The sequence below is a fragment of the Heterodontus francisci genome, chromosome 11, assembly GCF_036365525.1.
Source record: "Heterodontus francisci isolate sHetFra1 chromosome 11, sHetFra1.hap1, whole genome shotgun sequence".
In the NCBI taxonomy this organism is placed as follows: Eukaryota; Metazoa; Chordata; class Chondrichthyes; order Heterodontiformes; family Heterodontidae; genus Heterodontus; species Heterodontus francisci.
The window spans coordinates 34,980,498-35,001,059 of NC_090381.1; the positions used below are offsets into that span (position 1 = coordinate 34,980,498).

The following is a 20,562-nucleotide window of genomic DNA, read 5'->3' on the forward strand; positions in this document are numbered from 1 at the left end:
CATTTGGCCCTTCGGGCCTGCCCCGCCATTCATTATGATCATAGCTGATCATCCAACTCAGTAGCCTGTTCCCGCTTTTGCCCCATACTCTTTGATCCCTTTAGACCCAAGAGCTATATCTAATTCCTTTTTGAAAACATACAATGTTTTGGCCTCAATTGCTTTCTGTGGTAGCGAATTCCATTCTCTGGGTGAAGAAATTTCTCCTCATCTCAGTCCTGAAAGGTTTACCCCGTGTTCTTAGACTATGACCCCTGGTTCTGGACTCCCACATCATCGGGAACATCCTTCCTGCATCTACCCTGTCAAGTCCTGTTAGAATTTTATAGGTTTCTATGAGATTCCCCCCTCACTCTTCTGGACTCCAGCGAATATAATCCTAAATGACTCAATCTCTCCTCATACATCCCACCAACCCAGGAATCAGTCTGGTCAACCTTCGCTGCACTACCTCTATAGCAAAAACATCCTTCCTCAGATAAGGAGACCAAAACTGCAAACAATATTCCAGGTGTGGCCTCACCAAGGCCCTGTATCATTGCAGCAAGACATTTCTGCTTCTGTACTTGAATACTCTCGCTATGAAGGCCAACATACCATCTGCCTTTTTTACCGCCTGTTGCATCTGTATGCTTACCTTCAGCGACTGGTGTACGAGAGCACCCAGGTCTCGCTGCATATTCCCCTCTCTCAGTTTATAGCCGTTCAGATAACAATCTGCCTTCCTGTTTTTGCTACCAAAGTGAATAACCTCACATTTATCCACATTATACTGCATCTGCCGTGCATTAGCCCACTCACTCGACTTGTCCAAATCACCCTGAAGCCTCTCTGCATCCTCCTCACAACTCACCCTCCCACCCAGTTTTGTGTCATCTGCAAATTTGGAGATATTACATTTAGTTCCCTCGTCTAAATCATTAATGTACATTGTGAATAGCTGGGGTCCTAGCATCGATCTCTGCAGTACCCCACTAGTCACTGTCTGCCATTCGGAAAAAGACCCATTTATCCCTACTCTTTGTTTCCTGTCCACCAACCAAGTTTCTATCCATCGCAATACACTAGCCCCAATCCCATGCGCTTTAATTTTACATGCTCATCTCTTATGTGGGATTTTGTCGAAAGCCTTCTGAAAGTCCAAATAAACCCATCCACAGGATCCCCCTCATCAACTCTAACAGTTACATCCTCAAAGAATTCTAGTAGATTTGTCAAGCATGATTTCCCTTTCGTAAGTCCATGCTGACTCTGCCCGATTCTACCACTGTTCTCCAAGTGCTCTGCTATAAAATCTTTGATAATGGACTCCAGAATTTTCCCCACTACCGACGTCAGGCTGACTGGTCTATAATTCCCTGTTTTCTCTATACCTCCCTTTTTAAATAGTGGGGTTACATTAGCTCCAATCTGTAGGAACTGTTCCAGAGTCTATAGAATCTTGGAAGATGACCACCAATGCATCCACTATTTCTAGGGCCACTTTCCTAAGTACTCTGGGATGCAGACCATCAGGCCCTGGGGATTTATCGGCCTTCAATCCCATCAATTTCCCCAACACCATTTCTCTATTAATACTGATTTCTTTCAGTTCCTCTCTCTCACTAAGCCCTGTGCTCCCCAACATTTCTGGTATGATATTTGTGTCCTCCTTTGTGAAGACAAAACCGAAGTATGCATTTAGTTGGTCAGCCATTTCTTTATTCCCCATAATAAATTCTCCTGTTTCTGACAGTAAGGGACCTACATTTGTCTTCACCAATCTTTTTCTCTTCACATACCTATAGAAACTTTTACAGTCAGTTTTTATGTTCCCGCATGCTTACTCTCGTACTCTATTTTCCCCTTCTTAATCAATCCCTTGGTCCTCCTTTACTGAATTCTAAACTGCTCCCAATCCTCAGGTCTGTTGATTTTCCTGGTAAATTTATATGCCTCTTCCTTGGATCTAATGCTATCTCTAATTTCACATGTAAGCCATGTTTTAGCTACCTTTCCCGTTTACTTTTGTGCCAGACAGGGATAAACAATTGTTGCAGTTCCTCCATGCGCTCTTTAAATGTTTGCCATTGCCTATCCACCGTCATCTCTTTAAGTATTGTTTCCCAATCTGTCATGGCCAACTCACGCCTCATACTTTCGTAGTTTCCTAAGATTCAGGACCCTTGTCTCAGAATCAACCACTCTCCATCTTGATGAAGAATTCTATCATATTATGGTCGCACGTCCCCAAAGGGTCTCGCACCACTAGATTGTCAATTATTCCTCTCTCATTACACAATACCCAGTCTAGGATGGCGTGTTCTCTAGTTGGTTCCTCAACGTATTGGTCCAGAAAACCATCCTGTATACACTCCAAGAATTCCTCCTCTACAGTATTGTGACTAATTTGATTTGCCCAATCTATATGCAGATGAAAGTCACCCATAATTACAGATGTTTCTTTATCGCATGCATCTCTAATTTCCTGTTTAATGCATTCCCAACATCACCATTACAGTTTGGGGGTCTGTGTACAACCCCCACTAACGTTTTTTGCCCCTTAGTGTTTCTTAGCTCTACCCATACAGATTCCACATCGTCAGAGCTAATATCTTTCCTCACTATTGTGTTCATTTCCTCTTTAACCAGCAATTCAACTCCACCGCCTTTTGCTTTTTGTCTGTCCTTCCTAAAAACTGAATATCCCTAGATGTTCATTTCCCATCCCTGGCCACCTTGCAGCCATGTCTCCGTAATCCCAACTATATCATACCCGTTTACATCTATTTGCGCGATTAATTCATCCACTTTATTGCGAATGCTCTGCGCGTTAAGGCACAAAGGCTTAAGGTTTGTTTTTTTAACATTACTTGTACTCTTCCCAATATTTTTCACTGTGGCCCTGTTTGATTCTGGCCCTTGATTTCTCTGCCTATCACTTTTCTTATTCCCCTTACTGTCTTTTGTTCTTGTCTTTGATCCCCTCTCCTCTGACTCCTTACAAAGGTTCCCATCCCCCTGCCATTTTAGTTCAAACCTGCCCCAAGCACTCTAGCAAATACTTCCCCTAGGACATCAGTCCCAATCCTACCCAGGTGTAACCCGTCCAGTTTGTACTGGTCCCACCTCCCCCAGAACCGGTCCCAATGCCCCAGGAATCCTCCCCCTCACACCATCTTTTCAGCCACGTATTCATCCGATATATCCTGCTATTTCTACTCTGACTAGCATTGTGGAGTGTATGACCCTGACCTTTTATCCTACATGTAGTTGAGGTAGTTCCGTCCCTGTGTGTCGGTCATGCACCATCTTCATTCTCCCTTGTTTTTCGAGAAGTGTCTTCTGCATCTCGGAGAATTTGGACAGATGTTGGCTTGGCTGCACTTGTCTGCCAAATGTGATCTCTGCTGGTGACGGTAAGCCTGTATCCATAGGTGTATCTCTGAGGTGGAGCATGGCAACATGAAGATCTTGTTTCATTGTCCTACACTTTAGGATAAGTGCTTTGGCTGTGCGAACCATTCGCTTGGCGAGACCATTAGACCTGGGGTAATGTGGTGAGTACATGACATGGTTTACGCCCCATGCGCACATATCCCTGAAAGGTTTGCCTGTATACTGTGAGCAATTGTCAGAAATGATTTCTTCAGATGCACCGAATAGACTGAATTGCTGAATTACTTACTGTGTCTGTGATGAGTGCGCTTGAGGTGTTTTTTACCTGTCTGACAATTGGAAATTTGGAGAAATAGTCAGTAACCAAGATAAAGTCTTCTTCATTAACAGAAAATAGGTCAGTGGCAAATTTGGACCAAGGGACTGATGGAATCTCATGAGGGTGTAGAGGTTCTTTGTGTTGTCGTGGCTGGTAGCTCTGGCATGCCTCACACATCCTCACTAACCTTTCAATGCCATTATTGATCCCCGGCCAATAACCAGTGTCTCGTGCAAGTCGTCTTTTGCGATCTATGCAATATAGCTTTGGTGAAGTTGTGACAAGATGTCCTCTCGGAGAGCTATGGGAACAATCACTTGTTTTCCCTTGACTGTCACGCCTGTCAAGATACCGAGTTCATCTCTATAAGGCCAGAAGCATCTGAGGGTTTCTGACACCTCTTTTATCATCTCAGGCTATCCTTCCATGATGACTCTCCACAGAGCCTTCAGTTGTGGGTCATTTGCTGTTTCTGATTGTAGTTGGTCACATTTGTGCTGACCAAAATGCAATAAATCAATTTTGAGCACATCTTCCCCCTCAATGTCCATTCTATCCACTTGTAGATCCAGTGGAACTCCTTCATTGTTGCTCAGGTTTGGCAAACTACTCAGTGAATCCGAGGTGACCATTTTACTATAATAAAAGCAATATACTGCAGATGCTGGAAATCTGAAATAAAAACAAAATTGCTGGAAATACTCAGCAGGTTTGGCAGCATCTGTGGAGAGAGAAGCAGAGTTAACGTTTCAGGTCAGTGACCTTTCATCAGAACTGGCCAGTTCTGATGAGAGGTCACTGACCTGCAACATTAACACTGCCTCTCTCTCCACAGCTGCTGCCAGACCTGCTGAATATTTCCAGCATTTTTTGTGTCCATTTTGGTATCAGTTTGTCGCAAACGTTGAAGTCATACCCCTGTACCTTCACTAAGAGTCGCTGTAGTCAAGGTGGCGCGCTTGTCAATGGTTTGCGCAAGATTATCTCCAGTGGCTTGTGGTCAGTTTCCACTGTGAACCGCTTCCACTGTGAACCGCTTACCGAACAGGTAGGAACCTTGTGATCCCAAACACCAGAGCAAGTGTTTCACACTCTATATTTGAGTAATTGGACTGTGCTGAGGATAAACATTTGGACCCAAATGCAATTGGTTTGCCATCCTGCAGGATGCACGCTCCTAGCCTTTTCTGTGAGGCATCGACTCCCAGGATGTTCTTTTTCCTTGGGTCAGAGTACTGCAGGGTACAGGTATCTGCTGACAGTGCTTGTTTGAGACACTCAAACATATGTTGATGATCCTCCTGCCATAGAAATGGAATATCTTTTTTTAAGAGCTCTCTCAATGATGATGCTTTGACAGTAAAATTTAGAATGTATGGTGCCAAAAAGTTGAAAAATCCAAGACATCTCTGAAGTTCTTCTTTGTCTTGTGGGGTAGGCATATGCCTTACATCTTCAACTTTGCCTGGGTCAGGACGGATTCCGCAACCTGAATAGATGGAGTCAAAGAAATTGATCTGACTTACATTCACCTGGCACTTCTTGCTGTTTAAAAATGAGCCCTTCGCGACGAGCTACTGCTATCAGGGAATGCAGATTTTGATTATGTTCTTCTTTGGTTTTGCCCGTTACCGCAATGTCATCGGTAATGCATATGCAACCAGGCACATTTTCTATAATTCTGTCCACATGTTGTCGAAACAGTCGTTGACTGACAGATAAGCCAAAGGGTCGTCTCTGAAAGCAGTATTTTCCAAATGGTGTTCTGAAGGTGGTGCCTTCTTGAGATTCCTTAGCTAGGTGTACTGACCAATATCCATGTTTGGCATCCAACTTGGAGAAGAATTTGGCTCCTGTGAGCTTGGGGTTCAGTTCTTCTAATGTCAGGATCTTGCGGGGCATCTCTTTAGGGAGAGATTTAGATGCTTCGGATCTAGACATACCCTAACTTCTCCATCCTTCTTCAGTACGCACATAATTGAGCTGCACCAGTCTGAGTGATGATGCACACGTCATGTCATTTAACTCATACTTAAGTTTTTCTTGTATGTGCATGCTGCACTTTCCGGGGGGTTGATTGACAGAATTCATCCTCTCTAAGGTGCAGTACGGCAATGCCTTTAAAATCTCCTACGGCTTTGAACTGGTCCAGGTACATTTGCAGTAGGTCGTGGACTGACGCAAGTGGGTATCCTTGGTCTGTTCTGCTGTAATGGGTACCTTGGTGACCTCGTGGATGGTTATCATGTTGAGGTCCTTACACACTGGTAGCCCTGCCACTACTAGTCCACTCGTATCTACTAGCAGAACGTTTGTAGTTTCCTTGCTGACTTGCCGTATTTGCATTGCATTGTTAATGTGCCACTGCAAGGGATGGGTGACCCATTATATGCGGATAACTTGGTAGTTGTTGGTTGTATCATTGATTTCCAACAACTCAGGTACATATCTTTGAGGATTCGGACTGGTAGGATATTTGCGCTAGCGCCGGTGTCAATCTTGACCTTGAGTATATGTTTGCCAGCTTTCTTTGGTCATGTGATGTGGATAGTGGTGAAAGCTTCCAGTTGTTGGACTTCATCAACGTGATGTGTCAGATTCACAATGTAGAATCATAGAAAGTTTCAGGCACAGAAAGAGGCCACTTGGCCCATTGTGTCTGTGCCGGCCGAAAAACGATCCACCTATTCTAATCCTACCTTCCAGCATTTGGTCCATAGCCCTGCAGCTTACAGTACTTGACGTGCATATCCAGACGCCTTTTGAATGAGTTGAGGGTCTCTGCCTCAATTACCCTTTCAGGCAGTGAGTTCCAGGCCATCACCACCCTCCGGGTGAAAAAGTTTTTCCTCATCTCCCCTCTAATTTTTCTACCAATCACTTTAAATCTGTGCCCACTCGTCACTGATCTCTCTGCTAAGGTGAATAGAGCCTTCACCTCCACCCTATCCAGGCCCCTCAAAATTTTGTACATTTCAATCAGATCTCCCCTCAGCCTTCTCTGTTCCAAGGAGAACAACTCCAGCCTATCCAATCTTTCCTATAGCTGCATTTTTCCAGTCCTGGCAACATCCTCGTAAATCTCCTCTGTACCTTCTCTAGTGCAATTACATCCTTTCTGTAATGAGGTGACCAGAACGGCACACAGTACTCAAGTTGTGGCTAACCAATGAGTTATACAGTTCTATCATAACCTCCCTGCTCTTGTATTCTATACCTCGGCTAATAAAGGAAAGGATTCCATATGTCATCTTAACCACCTTATCGACATGTCCTACACCATCAAGGATCTGTGGACATTCACTCTAAGGTCCCTTACTTCCTCTACACTTCTCAGTATTTTCCCATTAATTGTGTATTTTTGCCTTGTTTGACCTCCCCACATGCATCACTTCACACTTCTCCAAGTTGATTTCCATTTGCCAATGTTTTGCCCATCTGACCAGGCCATCAATATTTTCCTGCAGCCTACAGCTATCCTCCTCACTATCTACCACACAGCCAATCTTTGTGTCGTTCGCAAACTTCTTGATCATGTACCCTACATTTACGTCCAAATCGTTAATATACACCACAAAAAGCAGGGGACCCAGTACTGAGCCCTGCGGAACGCCACTGAAAATAGCCCTCCAGTCGTTAAAACATCCGTCCACAATTACCCATTGTTTCCTGCCACTGAGCCAGTTTTGTATCCACCTTGCTGCATTTCCCTGGATCCCATGGGATTTTATTTTTTTAACCAGTCTGCCATGTGTACCTTGTCAAAAGCCTTGCTAAAATCCATGTAGACCATATCAGCTGCACTACCCTCATCTATCTTCCTTGTTACCTCTTCAAAAAATTCAATCAAGTTCGTCAAACACGATTTTCCCTTAACAAATCCATGCTGACTATCCTTGATTAACCTGTGCCTTTCTAAGTGACAGTTGATCCTGTCTCTCAGAATAGATTCCAATAATTTGCCCACTATTGAGGCCTGTAATTATTCAGTCTATCCTTCACTCCCTTTTCAAAAGAGGTACAACGTTAGCAATTCTCTAATCCTTCGGCACCACACCTGTATCCAGTGAGGACTGGAAAATGATGGTCAGATGCTCTGCTCTTGCTTCTTTTATCAGCCTGGGATACATTTCATCTGGCTCTGGTGATTTATCAACTTTCAAGGATGCTTATCCCATTAATACTTCCTCTCTCCCTATGTTTATCTCATCTAATACTTCACACTCTTCTTCCTTAACTACAATATCTGCATCACCCCCCTCTTTTGTGGCACAAAGTATTCATTAAGAACCATTCCAATATCTTCCACTCCTACACATAGTTTACCTTTTTGGTGTTTTATGGGCCCTACTCTCTCCTTAGTTATCCTCTTACTCTTAATGTGGAATGCTTGCTCATCTTCTGATTGAGACTTGCTCCTCTCTGGGTCTTGTCCCAGGTCTGTTTTGCTGTGGATCTCATGTATCGGCTTGCAGGTCTCTGGCGCTTTCCTTGCTGTGGTTGCCAGGTTGCTGCGCCTGTCTGCTGTTTGCTTGTGTCCTACCGTGGCTTCTGGCTGCATCTTTGGTGCCAGAATTCCTGCATAGGTGGGCCCAATGTCCTTTTACAATGCACGCCTTGCACAGATCTCGAAATGCAGGGTAATTTTGCCATGAGTTAGACAGACCGCACTTACCACACAGCTTGTTTGCTCTTTTCGACCTGGTTATGGTGCCGATACTGTTGCTTGCTTCTAGTGCTTGCAGGTGCTGTTGTCCAGTGACAGTGGCTTTGTATTTCCTGCCATCTTCCAGCAGTACATCAATGCTGTGACCTTTCTTTTTCCCCAAGAGGTCTTTCTGGAATGCTTCAGTGGGTGTCGATAGAATCACTAGCTCCATTATTCAGTCTGACAGCTGAGTTTCTAAGAAATCGCATTTGTTGCCTTTACTATGGAATCTGCTTACAAACTGGTCCATTGATTGTGGCTGTTGCCTGTAGGACATCAATTCCAGGCGATGAATTCAAAAATTCACTCTCAATCGGAGCTGATCTTCCAGCACTTTTCATATCTTTGCGGGATCTTTCTGGCCCTGTTCAGATAACCCAGAGGTATTGATTCTGTGCAATCCCTCATTTCCAATCACTATCATTATTTTTAGAGCTTGCTTCTCCGGTTCTTTTTTGTTTATTCATTCATGAGATGTAGGCGTCGCTGGCCAGTCCAGCATTTATTGCCCATCCCTAATTGCCCTTGAGAAGGTGGTGGTGAGCTGCCTTCTTGAACCGCTGCAGTCCATTTGGGGTAGGTATACCCACAGTGCTATTAGGGAGGGAGTTCCAGGATTTTGACCCAGCGACAGTGAAGGAACGGCAATATAGTTCCAAGTCAGGATGGTGTGTGACTTGGATGGGAACTTGCAGGTGATGGTGTTCTTATGCATTTGCTGCCCTTGTTCTTCTAGTTGGGAGAGGTCAGGGGTTTGGAAGGTGCTGTCTAAGGCACCTTGGTGCGTTGCTGCAGTGCATCTTGTAGATGGTACACACTGCTGCCACTGTGCATTGGTAATGGAGGGAGTGAATGTTTGTAGATGGGGTGCTGATCAAGCAGCCTGCTTTGTCCTGGATGGTGTCAAGCTTCTTGAACGTTGTTGGAGCTGCACCCATCCAGACAAGTGGAGAGTATCCCATCAAACTCCTGACTTGTGCCTTGTAGATGGTGGACAGGCTTCGGGGAGTCAAGAGGTGAGTTACTTGCTGTAGGATTCCTAGTCTCTGACCTGCTCTTGTAGCCACGGTATTTATATGGCGACTCCAGTTCAGCTTCTGGTCACTGGTAGCCCCTAGGATGTTGCTAGCGGGGTTTCAGCGATGGTAATGCCATTGAATGTCAAGGGGAGATGGTTAGATTCTCTCTTGTTGGAGATGGTCATTGCCTGGCACTTGTATGGTGCGAATGTTACTTGCCACTTATCAGCCCAAGCCTGGATGTTGTCCAAGTCTTGCTGCATTTCTACACGGACTGCTTCAGTATCTGATGAGTTGCGAATGGTGCTGAACATTGTGCAATCATCAGCAAACATCCCCACTTCTGACCTTATGATTGAAGGAAGATCATTGATGAAGCAGCTGAAGATGGTTGGGCCTAGGGCATTACCTGGAGGAACTCCTGCAGTGATGTCCTGGAGCTGAGATGATTGACCTCCAACAACCACAACCATCTTCCTTTGCGCTAGGTATGACTCCAACCAGCAGAGAGTTTTCCCCGATTCCCATTGACTTCAGTTTTGGGCGCCTTGATGCCATACTCAGTCAAATGCTGCCTTGATGTCAAGGGCAGTCACTCTCTTGAGTTCAGCTGCTTTGTCCATGTTTGAACTAAGGCTGTAATGAGGTCAGGAGCTGAGTGGCCCTGATGGAACCCAAGCTGAGCGTCACTGAGCAGGTTTTTGCGAAGCAAGTGCCGCTTGACGGCACTGTTGATGACACCTTCCATCACTTTACTGATGATTGAGAGTAGACTGATGGGTCAATAATTGGCCGGGTTGGACTTGTCCTGCTTCTTGTGTACAGGACATACGTGGGCAATTTTCTACATTGCAGGGTAGACGCCAGTGTTGTAGCTGTACTGGAACAGCTTGGCTAGGAGCGCAGCAAGTTCTGGAGCACAGGTCTTCGGTACTATTGCCGGAATATTGTCAGGGCCCATAGCCTTGCAGTATCCGGTACCTTTAGTCGTTTCTTGATATCACACGGAGTGAATCAAATTGGCTGAAGACTGGCATCTGTGATGCTGGGGACTTCAGGAGGAGGCCAAGATGGATCATCAACTTGCCACTTCTGGCTGAAGACTTTTGCAAATGCTTCTGCCTTATCTTTCGCACTGATGTGCTGGATTCCCCCATCATTGAGGATGGGCATATTTGTGGAGCCACCTCCTCCAGTTAGTTGTTTAATTATCCACCACCATTCATGGCTGGATGTAGCAGGACTGCAGAGCTTAGATCTGATCTGTTGGTTATGGGATCGCTTAGCTCTGTCTATCGCATGCTGCTTACGCAGTTTGGCACACAGATAGTCCTGGGTTGCAGCTTCACCAGATTGACTACTCATTTTGAGGTATGCCTGGTGCTGCTCCTGGCATGCCCTCCTGCACTCTTCATTGAGCCAGAGTTGGTCTCCTGGCTTGATGGTAATGGTAGAGTGGGGGATATGCCGGGCCATGAGGTTACAGACTGTGGTTGAGTTCGATTCTGCTGCTGCTGATGGCCCACAGCGCCTCATGGATGCCCAGTTTTGCATTGCTAGATCTGTTCGAAATCTATCCCATTTTGCACGGCGGTAGTGCCACACAACACGATGGATGGTATCCTCAATGTGAAGGCGGGACTTCGTCTCCACAAGGACTGTGCGGTGGTCACTCCTACCAGTACTGTCATGGACAGGTGCATCTGCAGCAGGCAGATTGGTGAGGACAAGGTCAAGTATGTTTTTCCCTCATGTTGGTTCCCTCACCACCTGCCCCATACCCAGTCTAGCAGCTATGTCCTTTAAGACTCGACCAGCAGTGGTGCTACCGAGCCACTCTTGGTGATAGACATTGAAGTCCCCCACCCAGAGTATATTCTATGCCCTTGCCACCCTCAGTGCTTCCTCTAAGTTCTGTTCAACATGGAGGAGTACTGACTCATCAGCTGCGGGTGGGCAGTAGGTGGCAATCAGCAGGAGGTTTTCTTGTCCATGTTTGACCTGATGCCATGAGACTTCATGGGGTCTGGAATCGATGTTGAGGACTTCCAGGGCAACTCCCTCCCTACTGTATACCACTGTGCCGCCACCTCTGCCCTGCCAGTGGGACAGAACATACCCGGAGATGGTAATGTCAGTGTCTGGCTACAGTCAGTGGTTTCATTTCTACATTTAACCCAAGCAATATTAAGTAACTCAGCTCAGCGCTTCCATGAAACCTGTGACCTTCCAGGTCTGTGTGTCTCACACAGGGATGTGATTGACCAACTGAACCACTTGGAGACCCCACAACATGGCGAATATTTCTTTCCTGGTCATTGTACTCAAGTCACTAGTTAATGATTCCTATGTTATTATTTCCCATGGCTGCTGCTTTGGTTTGACAATAATGTTTCTAGGTATTGAAAGAAGCAACTTAGAGCACACATTCCAGCTATCACCATAGCACCTGGTTGCTTTAGTAACGCATACACTTAATACTAGTTCCTGGAGCGTAAGATCTTGACAATCAAATGTGTTTTGAGCATTTTCAGTCTTTCGATTAGGCACTTTACAATCTTCTGGATTCAACATTGAGCCCAAAAATTTCAGATCATAACCACTGCTCCCATTTTTCTGGATAGCATGTGTTGGTAATGGTTCTGCCATTGCCATTTACAGTTCTTTTAGACCCATGTTTCTTTTCTGTACTTGTTCTATTACCTTCTCCTTTTGCCTTACACCATTGCTTCTTCTGTCATTTATTCTCTCCTGCCTTCCACCTCCTATCACAGGCATTCCCTTTTGTTCTTTATCCCTTCCCCCTTTTCCCTGCCTCTGTATTTGCTTGAAATCTGATACACCTCTAACTTCTTCTAGTTCTGACGGAAGGACATTGACCTGAAATGTTAACTGTGTTTCTTTCTCCACAGATGCTGCCTGACCTGCTGAGTGTTTCCAGCATTTTCTCTTTTTATTTCAGATTTCCAGCATCCACAGTATTTTGCTTTTGTGTTGTGTATGTGTGGGTTGAGTATTCCTGAAAGAGCAGTGGAAAGTGATTTCATATTCAAGTTATGACCTATACTGTAAAGAATGTTTCAGACTCATTTCACTTGAGTCTTGCTATGCTCATCATATCTCTATTGTATATCTTCACAACTCGTTAAATGTCAACAAGTTGTTGTCTAGATGATTAGATTATTGCAAATCTTATGAAATTGTCTTGCGCGTTCTTTTGTAGTTCAATCATTAAACCTTTGTAAAGCCTTTAGTAACTACACACCCTTCAATCATACTCTTTCAGAGGAGCTTCCCTTCTCTTGGGATTTTGTGTGACTACATGCACGAAGACTGTCAGCTGTAACAATCTGCAGGTTACATTTGAAGGGTGTTACTACAAATGATGCTGGGTGCTTCACACACCCTTCTACATCTTGAACCTTTTGACATTAGAGAGCAGATATTTGAGTTGCTAAAGCATGAATGTGTGCACCAAGATTTTACTTTTAAAGCTGTTCCTTTTTAAATTATAGATTTTTTCCATTAAAGTTTGCAGTTGGATGTGATTGGAAATATGATATTACCATTCTTGTTCATTATCACCTCTTCTTCAGATCAACTTGATCAATTATCTTCATCAGACAACTATGTCCCAAATCAAGTTTTTATTTGTACAAGATATCTTTGACAATACGCTATCAATTTACTTGCCACTCTGGCCTGTAGAAATTGGTTTATATATTTCCAACTGTTACTTGTAACTTTCCATAAAGCACAATCCCTATCTATCTCATTTCTGAATAATAATGGAAAGATTGTTAACAGGTAGCAATTAAAATCTGGAACTGAGATTTTCTTTCCAAAGTTAGCTTTTCTCAATACTTTGACAGACTAGTTAATATACTGGGTGTTCTTTCTAGAGCTGCATCATTTTCTGCTATACCAGGTACCCAACTCCAGGCAATGTTAACAGAGTAAGATACACAAGGCACTAATAATAACTATTAGGCAGAGAATATTTTGTAGCGATTTGTTGGTCTCAACTTGGTTGAAAGTCAATGGAGAAAATTGAGTGGTGAATGCGGCTCATTCTTCAATCACATTGATTTCTCAGTATTGTGCTGGAAAATGGGATTAGAATAGATAGGTGCTTGATGGCCGCCACAGACACGATGGGCCGATGGGCCTGTTTCTGTGCTGTATAACTCTATGACTCTATGAAGGAAAGCATAAAACAAGAGGTACCCTGGTGGCAGCTTGATGCTACTGCCATCAGCAGGCAGAGAATAGGCTCAAGACTGGCAGAGCATCATTGCCAGTCACTGCTTTTATTCAAAATATATATTTTCCACTTGATTCAGATAATTCCCTCATTTGAGGAGGATTGCACAAATTAATTTGGATTTTTCAGCGGTCATATTTATTTACCTGTCGAAGTGTTCTGTATTGGGATTTTTAAAAGAGAATAATTGGTGTTATGTAACAGTTCTTTTTCAATTATACTGTGCCTTTTTTCTCTCATGGTTACCTAGCATTAAAAACCTACGTGCATTGCCCGTCACTGCTTGTTCATGCTCAGTTACCTAGCAGCACTTATTTCACTCTTTTACTGCTGAGCCTCTCAGGAAGCTTGTCGCACTTAGTTCTGGAGAGCAATCCAGTTAAAAGTGATATCTAATCCAGAGGGCTTACGGTGCTGCTTCACACAGGTAAGTGCCATCTTGTAGCATTTTTCTAGAAGCGGATAACGTGGAACCCAACTTAAAAACCCACTCCAGACCAGCTCAGCATTTCAAATTAAATCTGAAAATTTAATTCAGAGTGCCAATGAGCTAATGTGAAGTTTTCGTATTTAAGATGGAAGCCAAAATTCGTATATTGCATTGGAAATGTAATTCAAGTAAGATTATTCTGATTCCTTGCAGCTCATCAGCGATGGCAGTGTGGTGTATGCAGAGGCCCTCTGGGACCATGTCACTATGGATGACCAGGAGCTGGGCTTCAAAGCTGGTGATGTCATTGAAGTAGTGGATGCTACCAACAAAGAGTGGTGGTGGGGAAGGATCGTGGACAGCGAAGGCTGGTTCCCTGCCAGCTTTGTGCGGGTAAGGACTGTTCCATATAGGAAGGAAGACCGACAGCATGGTGGCTGGGGGTGGGGGGACGGTGGAGAAGCAATTGAATTGAGCAGTTCTAATGGCATCGTAAACTTGAGAGTGCTGCACAAGCAGCTCATGACTGCTAACAGGACTGCAGTGCTGAAGCACTGCCTCAGAGGTGTTCTTTGCTGTTCCTCATAATTGAATAATCCAAACATTTAATTCCATTTTCTTATCGATATAGTTAGCACAATGCAGATCAAACTGCAATAAAGGCACTGACATGCAACTCGAAGGTACAAGATGTTGCATGACTGCTACTAGTGCAAAAATAATTGAAAGTCAACTTCTGAGAAAATATAGGTAGTTTTTTTTCTGTATGCAGACATTTAGTGCACATACTTGAAAGAAAAATACAAAAGGGTAAATTCACTGATCTTGCACTCTTGGTGGAAAGCATGAATCTGCACTACAGTAATGTCGTTCTATCCTCAGTCGAATGGAGCTCTCTATTCAGGGTTGCAAGTTCAGTGAATGTACCCTTAAATGCCATTCCCTAAGAAGCTGCCAAATATACAATGGATTTCAATCTTACTCATGACCTGACATTAACATGCAAGTCTTCAGTGAGTGACTTTCAACAGCCTATCGTGTAATGGCTGGTGTTGGAGAAGAACATGCTATTCTGAAATGGGCAATTACACTCCACATGATTGCCCCAAAATCCCTATGTGTCATAAAATGATAGCAGTACATTAATGTTGCTGTTTTCAACACTTTAAAAATACTGGTTACAGGGAGCAGACATTTTGGGCTGGATTATGTAGTCCAGCCACCAGGGGCAGCGGTGGGTGCGGAACATGGCGGCCGTCCCACACGGAATCCACGCGGCCGTGCTGTTGTGATTACATGGCGGGCGGCCACTTAACATATTGATGGCAGCAACCCCCACCAATCACACGGCATGGGCAGCTTTGGCGATGGCATTCATGGTGTCACCTGATGCAGGAGCTGGTGCTGGCGCTAGTTTTAAAAGGCTGCTAGTCTTGCAAACAAAATGCAGAGTTGCCCCCTTCCCCCATCCACAAAATCATGCAGAGTTGCTCCCTTCCCCGTCTTGGTGGCACCAGCTTCTTGTGGACGGGAAAGTGTTGGTGCATGAGTGCCGCATGGCGAGCTCAAGATTGGGAATGAATGGGATATTGTGGCGGATTACATTGAGCTGTATACTCAAACTAGGGTCCCATCGCAGAGCGGCGGAGGTGCCACCGAGGGGTTTCCCCAACCCCAAGAAGATCGGGTCCAACAATCCTGGCGTCGGGTTCCATGGAGGCTATTGCCGCTCCGATTCTCCGTCCCCACCACACCCCACCTCCCCACCACGGAACCCTCTGTTGGGAGGACAATAAGATCCAACCCTTTGTCTGGAACTCTACCCACTACAATATCATGACCTGTGTTTTGCTCAATTGCCATGACAATCGACGCCGATTAAGTCAAATCCCATTTTTTCTTTGAAAAAAATCTAATTATCCAGTAGTTTGAATTAAGCAATTTTAATAAGATAGTGCAGGAGATGATTTTATCCATGATTTCAATTTGAATTTAGCAACTTCAAATTAAGATTCGAACTGAATTCACGTTAGTGATGCCACAGGAACAGAGCATCATGATGGCACATAGTAAATGCTTAGCACAAATCGCAGGAAAACCAAAGGTGGCACATGGTCCTAGTTAAAAAACAACAATCTTGATGGTAGTTCACAGTTGAGATAACCAACAGAGTTACCCTGTCTTTCAGATACATACGAACATATGAATTAGGAGTAGGAGTAGGCCAATTGGCCCGTCGAGCCTGTTCTGCCATTCAACAAGATGATGACTGATCTGATTGGAACCTCAACTCCACATTCTCACCTACCTCCGATAACCTTTCACCCCCTTGCTTATCAAGAATCTGTCTACCCTGTGTTAAAAATATTCAAAGACTCTGCTTCCACCGCCTTTTGAGGAAGAGAATTCCAAAGACCCACGACCCTCTGATAGAAAAATTTCACCTCATCTCTGTCTTAAATGGGTGACCCCTTATTTTGAAATAGTGACCCCTGGTCCTAGATTCTTCCACAAGTGGAAACATCCTTTCCACATCAGCCCTGCCAAGTTCCCTCAGGATCTTATATGTTTCAATCAAGTCACTTCTTACTCTTCTAAACTCCAGCGGATTCAGGCCTAGCCTGTCCAATCATTCCTCATAAGACAACCCGCTCATTCCAGGTATCAGTCTAGTAAACCTTCTCTGAACTGCTTCCAATGCATTTACATCCTTTCTAAATAAGGAGACTAGTACTGCACACAGTACTCCACAAGTGGTCTCACCATTGCCCTGTATAATTGAAGCATAACCTCCTTACTTTTGTATTCAATTCTCCTTGCAATAAACAATAGCATTCTATTAGCTTTCCTAATTACTTGCTGAACCTGAATACTAACCTTTTGCAGTTTATGCACTAAGACACCCAAATCCCTCTGCATCTCAGGGCTCTGCAATCTCTCACCATTTAGGTAATATGCTTCTTTTTTTATTCACATTTATTTCACATTTTCTCGCGTTATACTCCATTTGCCCACTCACTTAACCTATCAATATCCCTTTGTAGCCTCCTTATGTCCTCTTCACAACTTACTTTCCTACCTATCTTTGTGTCATCAGCAAATTTAGCAACCATACCTTCGATCCCTTCATCCAAGTCATTTATATAAATTGTAAAAAGTTGAGGCCCCAGCACTAATCCCTGCGGCACACCACTTGTTACATCTTGCCAACCAAAAAATTACCTATTTATGCCTACTCTCTGTTTCCTGTTAGCTAGTCAATCTTCTATCCATGCCAATATGTTACTCCCTGCACCATGAGCTTTTATTTTCCAAAATAACCTTTGATGTGGCAACTTATCAAATGCCTTCTGGAAATCTAAGTACAGTATATCCACTGGTTCCCCATTATCCAAAGCACATGTTACTTCTTCAAAGAACTCCAATAAGTTGGTTAAACATGATTTCTGTTTCACAAAACCATGTTGGCTCTGCCTGATTACCTTGAATTTTTCTAAATGCCCTGCTATAATGTCTTTAATAATCGCTTCTAACATTTTCCCTAAGACAGATGTTAAGCTAACTGGCCTGTAGTTTCCTGCTTTCCGTCTCCCTCCCTTTTTGAATAAAGGAGTTAAATTCGCTTTTTTTCCAATCAAATGGAACATTCCCCGAATCTGGGGAATATTGGAAAATTAAAACCAGTGCATCAACTATCTCACTAGCCTCTTCTTTTAGGACCCTAGGATGAAGTCTTTCAGGACCCGGGGACTTGTCAGCCCACAGCTCCAACAATTTTCTCAGTACCACTTCCCTGGTGATTGTAATATTCTTGAGTTCCTTCCACCCTTCCATTTCCTGATTTACAGCTATTTCTAGCATGTTACTTGTATCCTTTATAGTGAAGACCGATGCAAAATATCTGTTCAATTCATCTGCCATCTCCTTATTTTCCCTTATTAACTCCCCAGACTTACTTTCTATAGGACCAATGCTCACATTGTTAACTTTTCTTTTTAAGTATCTACAGAAACTCTTACTACCTGTTTTTATATTTTTAGCTAGCTTTCTCTCGTACTCTAATTTTTCCCTCCTTATCAATCTTTTAGTCATTCTTTTCTGTTTTGTGACAGTTACTAATTAATGGTCATCATCCAAGAAATGGAACCAGAGCTTGGATTTATGTAACACCCTTAAATGTAGAAAAAGATGCTTCACTGAAGCATATATAAAAAGAATGGAGGCCAAGCCAAAGAAAGTGATATTAGGAGGGATGACCTAAAGCTTGGTCGAAGAGGTAGGTTTTAAGGAGGGTCTTAAAGGAGAAGAAGATGGTGGAAAGGGAATTCCAGAGTATAGACCCTAGTTGACTGAAGGCACAGCCACCAGTGGCAGAGTAAAGGGCAAATGTACAAGAGACTAGAGAAATTCAGAGGTTGGGATTGGGGGCTGAAAGAAGTTAGAGAGGTAATGAAATGAATTTATCAGGGCCATCATCCTGGGACAACTCTTCATCACCAGTAACATGTACACAAATATTTCAGATCTCATTATGAACACAGTTCCACTTCGAAAGACTATAAATCAGGTATAAACCTGCCTTTCCTTTTACTCCTAAAGTTGTGGGTCAACCAGGATGAACCCATGGAAGAATATCCAGTCAAGGTTGAGGACGGAAAGCCCGATGATGCCAACAGTGCCAACCGCCGCCTGGCCACAGGCCAGTCAAAGAAAGACCAGATGAGGACCAATGTTATCAGTGAGATTATGAGCACAGAAAATGATTATATCAAACATTTAAAGGATATCTGTGAGGTAAGGGCTGTGATAGCACATTACCAATGTGGCATTCATGTGCAGGTTTGGAAAAGAATGATTTCTGCACCAGTTTCTGTCATTTTATACTTCTTGTTACAAAGCATAGATATATTGATAGAATGATGGAACTAATGCTTCAAAGATTTTCAGGTTCCACTTTCTTCACAGAGGGTGATATGAGTTTAGCCTCAACTTGCAATAAACCTAAAGTCTTATTCCAAGAGATAGTCAGTTTGGGCAATGCAAATACCAACTTCGGTGAGCAAACACTGATTGAGGTTGGAGGTTAGGAAATGCGATTCGGGTCTTCACCAACATGTGCCAAACCTGATGTGGGCGAGATTAATACCAAGATTGCATAAAAGAGGAGCAAAGTTTCATTCCTTACACTGACATCATTCATCTGGATGAGCACTTGTAGTGAAGTGTATGTTCAGAAAAAAAAGTACAGATTTCTTGTGAACCTGCTTAGAAGCAGTGTTACTTTTGTATTAAATATGTAAACTGATAAAAAATCTTTTTACAACCTGGATGTTGTAGGTACCCTCTTAAGAAGCTGGATGATTTAGCTTTAAAGAGAGTTTAGATAAACAAGTTTCATTCCGAGCTCAGGGTGATTTGATACTTTGCTCAGTTGCAGTAAAATCCTTAAGAATCCCTGAAGTTCATAGCTGGTGATGTTTCAATTCCCTCCATGATTGGGCAAGTTTGTCATCCTGATTTGAACTGCAAAATGACATTCTTCTGTCCTCATCAATGTCCCCTATTTCCTTTCTGTCCCGAAGACATGTGCTGAGGGATGGTTCCACATGATCCATTTATCTCTGATATCTTGCTGAATTGGGTATTACTCATAGTGACAGCTAGCAATTTTTGGCTATTCAAACGTTGGGGCATCACAGCCAAGCCTGATCTTGCCCTCACCCAATATCAGCTCATGCACTCCTGAGGGTGAGAACTTAGCTGATTAGTTCCAAAAAACCAAGGCCACTGAGTTCAACTGTCGCACGCCTACCCCTGCCTTGGCTGAGATTTGTCAACGCAACACAGACTGAGAATCAAATCTGGGGTCTCCCAGTCCATATAGCTCATCTCAATGGTTAAGCTCACTGATGTATTGGGCATAATTTTATTGGACGGGGAAGGTCCCAACATTGGGACCATATGCAGGTTCCGAGCCCACATGGCTGGGCAGCGGGACCACATTGGCAATGTTCCTGGAGGCAGTCTCCTAATTGGCTGTCACTGGGCCTACCGTCCAATTAAGGATGGCAAGCAGGCTCTCCATGCTGTCGGTCCAATCAGAGGCCACTGAGAAAGGTGTTTGCTGCTGAGGAATGCAGGAGACCTCAGGCCTACGGCAGGTAAGTAAAAATAAATCATGGGGCTCAATGTTGGAGGGCAAAGCCCTCTGGAGCAATCGTTGGGGCAGTGAGGGCTGCCTTCCTTGCCCGCGTCCCTCTTTGTTCCCTAGAGCCTACAATCTTCGGAAGCCACTGGGAGGCTGCCTCCCTGCAGCTGGTGGCCTCCCCACCTGGCGGGGTGGGGGGCTGCTCTGCCATTGGCTAAATGCCAGCAGCCCAGGAAAATGGCCCTTAATTGGGCCATTCATTATTCAAATTGTCTGTCCTCTTCCGTTGGGCAGGT

General features: G+C 43.9%; 1 protein-coding gene across 9 annotated transcripts in view; it reads left to right on the forward strand.

The window, feature by feature from the left end:
• The window catches only part of LOC137375197 (rho guanine nucleotide exchange factor 4-like), a 578,050-nt gene that overhangs the window by 499,772 nt on the left and 57,716 nt on the right, over window positions 1-20,562 (forward strand). For 8 of the 9 annotated variants that reach the window (XM_068041983.1, XM_068041984.1, XM_068041986.1 and 5 more), the window contains 2 exons: window positions 14,332-14,511; window positions 18,718-18,912. In XM_068041983.1, the coding sequence (XP_067898084.1) occupies window positions 14,332-14,511; window positions 18,718-18,912 (375 nt within the window). Of the gene's footprint in view, window positions 1-14,027; window positions 14,116-14,331; window positions 14,512-18,717; window positions 18,913-20,562 lie in introns of those variants that run through there. The other variant, XM_068041989.1, reaches the window with a different exon arrangement.